This window comes from Ammodytes marinus, assembly GCF_949987685.1.
Source record: "Ammodytes marinus genome assembly, contig: scaffold_200, whole genome shotgun sequence".
In the NCBI taxonomy this organism is placed as follows: Eukaryota; Metazoa; Chordata; class Actinopteri; order Uranoscopiformes; family Ammodytidae; genus Ammodytes; species Ammodytes marinus.
In genome coordinates, this window is record NW_027648330.1 from 16,419 (window position 1) to 22,500 (window position 6,082).

At 41.3% G+C, this 6,082-nt stretch overlaps 1 protein-coding gene across 1 annotated transcript; it reads left to right on the top strand.

The window, feature by feature from the left end:
- Positions 1–349: 349 nt before the first annotated feature.
- Positions 350–5,648, top strand: cox5ba (cytochrome c oxidase subunit 5Ba). The gene is made up of 4 exons (XM_080054614.1): positions 350–471; positions 2,096–2,166; positions 3,516–3,615; positions 4,758–5,648. Exons 1-4 carry the CDS (start codon positions 375–377, stop codon positions 4,868–4,870), a joined length of 381 nt encoding a protein of 126 aa, XP_079910740.1. The 5' UTR covers positions 350–374; the 3' UTR covers positions 4,871–5,648.
- The last annotated feature ends 434 nt before the right edge of the window (positions 5,649–6,082 follow it).

Consider the following 6,082-nt stretch of genomic DNA (forward strand, 5'->3'; position numbering starts at 1 on the left):
TCTCACACAGGGTCAGCCATAGTACAGCGCCCCTGGAGCAGTTTGGGGTTAAGTGTCTTGCTCAAGGACACAATGGTAGAGATGGTGGGCAGTGCACCGTAGATGTAATAGCAGCCACTACTAGTTTTATTAATAACACCCTCCTGTCCGGTGCTGGGGATCCAACCTTTTCTTTTTATAATTGCCCCAACCCAGTTATATCCATAGGTTATATCAGCAATATATTTGTAAACCATTCCAGGACATAAGGTGGCGGTAATGCACTTTTAAACCATAATATCTACCGCCATTTACGCACTCAAAGAAGAAATTAGCCGAAGAAGAAGCGTGCAATCCGTTTCCTGTTACAGAATCCTAACCAACAAGAAGTGAAGATGGCTGCAAGGTTACTGCTCCGCTCCGCCGTAAAGGCCGCTACAACATGCCGCGTTGCCCCGATACCAGCTCTCTCTCGCGGCATGGCTGCAGGAGGTAGGCCCGCTGAAAATCATGGAGCTTTGGAGCGAGAAATATTTTTATTTGGACCGTCAAAATCGGTTTTGTAATGGCGGAAGTCCTTTCCACTCTGACAAGCCGGTTAGCTTTAGCAATGTTAGCACACAAGAGGTCATACGAGATTTTCGTATTTTGAATGGTAAAAATAAGTAAGAAATAATGTTTTTTAAGGTTTATTTCTTGGCGTATTTGGACATTCATAGTGTTAAGGGCCAGGATTGTAATTTCGTTATAAACATTTGATCTGAAATGAATGTTCTTTTGACACGGGGAAAGATTATAGCCTACTCAAGCTCTCAATACTTAAGACAATTATATCACGAATGAAATCACTATCTGTCGTAAAACTATTTCCCAAATGGTTTCGTCCTATTTCATATCATAGTAAACTAAATAATTCGGGATTTCTTGGAGCATTGGTAGGACATTGGAGGGCGTTATCTTTTGCTCCGGGAAGTTTAGACTATGATACTCTCGGATTGTTAGAAAAACAACCCGATAATGTTACTTATTCGCTAATGTAAGTCAAGAGAAGAGCTGGCATATTTGGACCTTTTTCGGCCATACGTCATATCGAGTAATTAATACAAAAGTTCACTTCAATGTCAAATTGATTTAAAAAATTTCAAATTAATTAAAAAAAATATATATTATCCTTTAACCAATTTAAACAAACTATCTTAAATCTGCCAAACTCTACCTGTAACTGTTTTAATTAGACTATATTGTACTTTCACCCATTTAATTTTAATTGCTGCCACTCTTCACCACTGTGTAAATGTTTCAATTGTTTTTCTCTTCACCTGTTGTTGTGTATTTGATGTATTTGCATTGAATATTGTTTATGTATTGTTGTTTTTCCTTTGAATTTGTTTGATCTCGACGTCATTGTAAATGAGGGTCACCCCTCAATTGGTCTCTCGAGGATAAATAAAAGTTAAATGAAAAAAATGAAAATGTATATGAATTATAAAACAATAATACAAAAAGTTGAACGTTTTTCCAACTGTCGCTACTTCTTTCTAAAGTTCGTCTCCTTTTACACAATTGTTGAATTATTTCCCCGACGCTAAACTGTAGCGATAGAAGGTTTTTGAAAATTATAGATAAAATCATTATAATAAATAATTCTGGCAGAAAAATGTTATTACTATAGTGTGTGTGTGTGTGTGTGTGTGTGTGTGTGTGTGTGTGTGTGTGTGTGTGTGTGTGTGTGTGTGTGTGTGTGTGTGTAGGTTCACTTCAATGTCAAAATTATTTACAGTACAAAATGTATTGACAGTTTTTCTGAATTATTTCTCAGACACTAGACTGTAGATAAAAGGGTTTTGAAAATTAAAACAAATCGGATCACAATATCTGTTAGAAAAAATCACATCTGGTTCTGTATGGTGGATTTTGTACAGCCCTAGTATTTGACTTGTTGCTTTTTTGCGATCTAACTGTGTGTGTGTGTGTGTGTGTGTCTCTATGTCTGTCTGTCTGTCTGTCTCTCTCTCTCTCTCTGTCTGTGTGTCTGTCTGTGTCTCTCTCTCTCTCTGCCTGTCTGCCTGCCTGTCTGTCTGTCTGTCTGCCTGCCTGCCTGTCTGTCTGTCTGCAGGTATTCCCACCGATGAGGAGCAGGCCACTGGACTGGAAAAGATCATCATGAGGTCTGCTAAGGAGGGTCTGGTGAGCAAAATCACTTAATACTAATAAAGTTATCAAACGTTCTTTACATGCTTGTAATTGGGGGGGCGACTGTGTCTCAGTTGGTAGAGCGGGTCGGCTGATGATCGAAGGGTTGGAGGTTCGATCCCCGCCCTGCCACTTGTGTCATGGTTGTTGTGTCCTTGGGCAAGACACTTCTTCACCCTCCTTGCCTCGTGTGAATGTGTATGACTGCTGTATGTTTGAGGTGGTGGTCGGAGGGGCCTGTCAGTCTGCCCCAGGGCAGCTGTGGCTACTATGGTAGTTTACCACCACCAGTATGACTGTGTGTGAATGAATGGAACCTGGAACCCTGTAAAGCGCTTTTAGTGCCTACAAAATAAAGCGCTATATAAATCCAATCCATTATTAGTTGGCCTAAATCACTGTGTGTGTGTGTGTGTGTGTGTGTGGCTTTTTAACCTTTTTCAAAAAGAGTGCCTTGCTGTTTTTACTGTTTTTGAGAAATGTTTTCATGATCGTCCCTGTGCAAAATGCAATTTGTACTTTGGCCTCAAGTGCCATTGGCAGACAGACAGGCAGACAGACAGGCAGACAGACAGACAGACAGACAGACAGACAGACACACATTCCACTGTGAATAAGGGCCGTCTTCTGATTTACAAAGTCAAGATACTGGAATCTTTTTAGAATGAAAATAAATCTCTTTTAAAGGTGCAGTCAGTGATTCTGGAGAACGCTTGTTGTCTAAAACCAGTGAATATCTCCTCATGACCCACCACCTGTCTGTACCTGACAACAAGCGTTCTCCAGAATCACTGACTCCACCTTTTCAAACAAAGAATCGAAATGTACAACTTGCACATAAAAGGTTTTTGTGAACATAGTAGAACCGTAGAAAAAAATAGAATGGAAAGTGTGTGTGTGTGTGTGTGTGTGTGTGTGTGTGTGTGTGTGTGTGTGTGTGTGTGTGTGTGTGTGTGTGTGTGTGTGTGTGTGTGTGTGTGTGTGTGTGTGTGTGTGTGTGTGTGTGTGTGTGTGTGTGTGTGTGTGTGTGTGTGTGTGTGTGTGTGTGTGTGTGTGTGTGTGTGTGTGTGTGTGTGTGTGTGTGACATGTCCAAGTGTCCCTGGGCAAAGAGACACTGAACCCTAAATGTCTCCTGATAGTTAGCTTGCACCCTGCGTGGTAGCTGCTGCTGCTAGCTGTGTATGAATGAATGTGAGTGTGAATGGGTGAATGTGTACAAAACAATGTAAACCGCTTTGGGTCTGTGGAAAAACCAGGGAAAAGAGCTTTATAAGTGGAGTCCATTTACCATTGACTACAGATGAGACAAGAGATAATAATATATCCCTGTGTCCCCCCCTAGGACCCCTATGGCCTGCTGAAGCCCAAGGAATACGCCGGATCTAAAGCTGATCCCAACCTGGTCCCTTCTGTCACCAACAAGAGGATCGTAGGCTGCGTCTGTAAGTTACTTAAACAAGATTCAGGTTGCGTTCCGAATCGCATACTTTCTACTATTTATTATGTAGAAAACAGATTTAGGATGTCCCGATTCTTGTGGCCAGATTTAGGATGGTTAGAAGTACCCGGATGTCCTACTTCATGCGGCCAAGATTGTTAGTGTTGAAAACTGCCATCCTATTTGGGGCGATTCTGACCCACAATCCAGTGCGCACGTGAAGTGACGTCACATCGACGAAGCCTCCATATGAAAACAAACGGGGATGAGACGGATATAAAAGCAAGAGGCAAGATCAAGGCGCAATGTTATGATGAAATAAGAGAGTAAAAGTATGTCCCAATAGTATGCCTACTGCATCCTAACTAGATTATTTTTATCGTCGGATGTAGTATGTAGAATAGAAAAAAGAAAGAGTATGAGATTCGGAACGCAACCCTAGTTTGCTGCACACACACACACCTTGCATCAACAGGGTGAAATGTGCCTAAGCATTTCTCACCGCAAACGTTGGTATTTATAGAAAGATTCTATGCGAGAAAAGTGTGTGTACGTCAGCTTCCACCATGCTGATTTATTGTGACATGAGCCTATTTAAACGAGATACATCTCAGTATTTTGTCCTCCTTAACTTGGGAATTTCCTTTTCTATACATTTTGGAACATGCCTTTTGGTTTAAGCACTCCACTGATAATCTCCACTGTTGAAGCAATACCTCCTTTTAAAAAAAATAATAATTAAATACTTATCCAGTTTTGTGTGTGTCTCTCTCTCTCTTTCTCTCTATCTCTGTCTCTCGCGCTCTCTGTGTTTCTATCTCTTTGTCTCTGTCTCCCTCTCTCAAATAGCTTCATGGCATGACTATTATGATAAACAAGGTCTTGCCAAAATGTTACATTATTACGTATAATAACAAAATGTCTCTCTCTCCCCTCCCTCCCTGCCCCTTCCCTCCCTCTCTCCCTCTATCCATCTTTCTATCCATCCCTCCATCCCTCCATCCATCCCTCCCTCCATCCATCCATCCCTCCCTCCCTCCCTCCCTCCCTCCATCCATCCCTCCCTCCCTCCATCCATCCCTCTCTCCCTCCATCCATCCCTCCCTCCCTCCATCCATCCATCCCTCCATCCATCCATCCATCCAGGTGAGGAGGACAACACAGCCGTAGTTTGGTTCTGGCTTCAGGCCGGCGAGGCCCAGCGCTGCCCCTCATGTGGCTCCCACTACAAACTGGTGTCCCACGAACTCCCTCATTAACTCTCTCTCTCTCTCTGTCTCTGTCTCTCTCTCTCTCTCTCTCTACACACACATTCTACCTGTTAACACACACACACACACGCTCTGTGTGTTAACGTTAGGCATGGGCCCGTATTAAAAACCACAAGCAAAAATACACCTCGATTTCATAGTATCACTTTTATTACGATTAGACCTCTCAATTTTTTATTTTTTATTATATTATTTTGAGAAGTCCGGGTAACAAAACGTCAACTTTTTTTTTTATCTGGCTGAACACAATGTATTTCTATTTTTAAACAACACATGGCAAATTCTAAACATTATTAAACTTGTCCGTTAACTTCCTAATGTTTGAGCGCTAATACCTTTTAGAGTTACCTATGATGGAAAAATTTTATCATCGCCGTTTTTAAATTTGACATTTTCACATTTTCAAATTTTTTAATCGTAAATTTTTTTTAAAAATCTGAATTTTTTTCGTGATACAACATGAAATCGGCTATGCGGCCCATGCTTAGGTTTACGTACAGTGTTAAGTTATATTACTATGTCATTAGGAGCCAAGCTTTTTAGACCTATCGATACATTTTGATGGTGTTATTTAGTTTGCATTGAATCTGTCTAAGTACTTGATGAACGAGCGGACCTCAGAAGTCTTTTTTGCTTTTCCATGTTGTTTCCGTTATCAGAGGGATCACTTATAAAACCATGTCCATTCCCACGTTACGTACTGTACCACGTTACACTCGGTCCACACTCACACTTTTAACCAATAAATAATAAAGTCTTTAACTTATATTCCAATGCTGTGGGTGTGTTTTTTTTTTTTTGCTCAGGTGGTTGAGCGGGTTGGCCAACGATCCTAGGGTTGGAGGTTCGATCCCCGCCCGGCCACCTGTCATGGTTGTTGTGTCCTTGGGCAAGACACTTCACCCACCGTGCCTTGTGTGAATGTGTATGACTGCTGTATGTTTGAGGCGGTGGTTGGAGGGGCCTTTTTTATTTATTTGGATGTCTAAGAAATAATACTATACACTTAAACAATGCTGTTAAAGCTGCTCTGTGTAACTTTGTGTGTGTCAGAGAAGTGAAACATTTTCTAAGGTTTATTCTAATAACTTTCCTCACAGGAAAATGTAGATCCCTGGAACACTGTTTGAAGTTAGAAAGCTTCCTGAAAAGTTACTGTTTCACTGTTGTTGTTGTTTACAGCAGCAGGGCCCACAGTTT

What these genes read in the sequence shown, in the direction of transcription:
- cox5ba (XM_080054614.1), top strand. Translation starts at nt 375, where the DNA reads ATGGCTGCAAGGTTACTGCTCCGCTCCGCCGTAAAGGCCGCTACAACA. An exon ending in TCGCGGCATGGCTGCAGGAG is followed by an intron (nt 472 to 2,095) that starts GTAGGCCCGCTG and finishes GTCTGTCTGCAG; the next exon opens with GTATTCCCACCGATGAGGAG. An exon ending in GAGGATCGTAGGCTGCGTCT is followed by an intron (nt 3,616 to 4,757) that starts GTAAGTTACTTA and finishes CCATCCATCCAG; the next exon opens with GTGAGGAGGACAACACAGCC.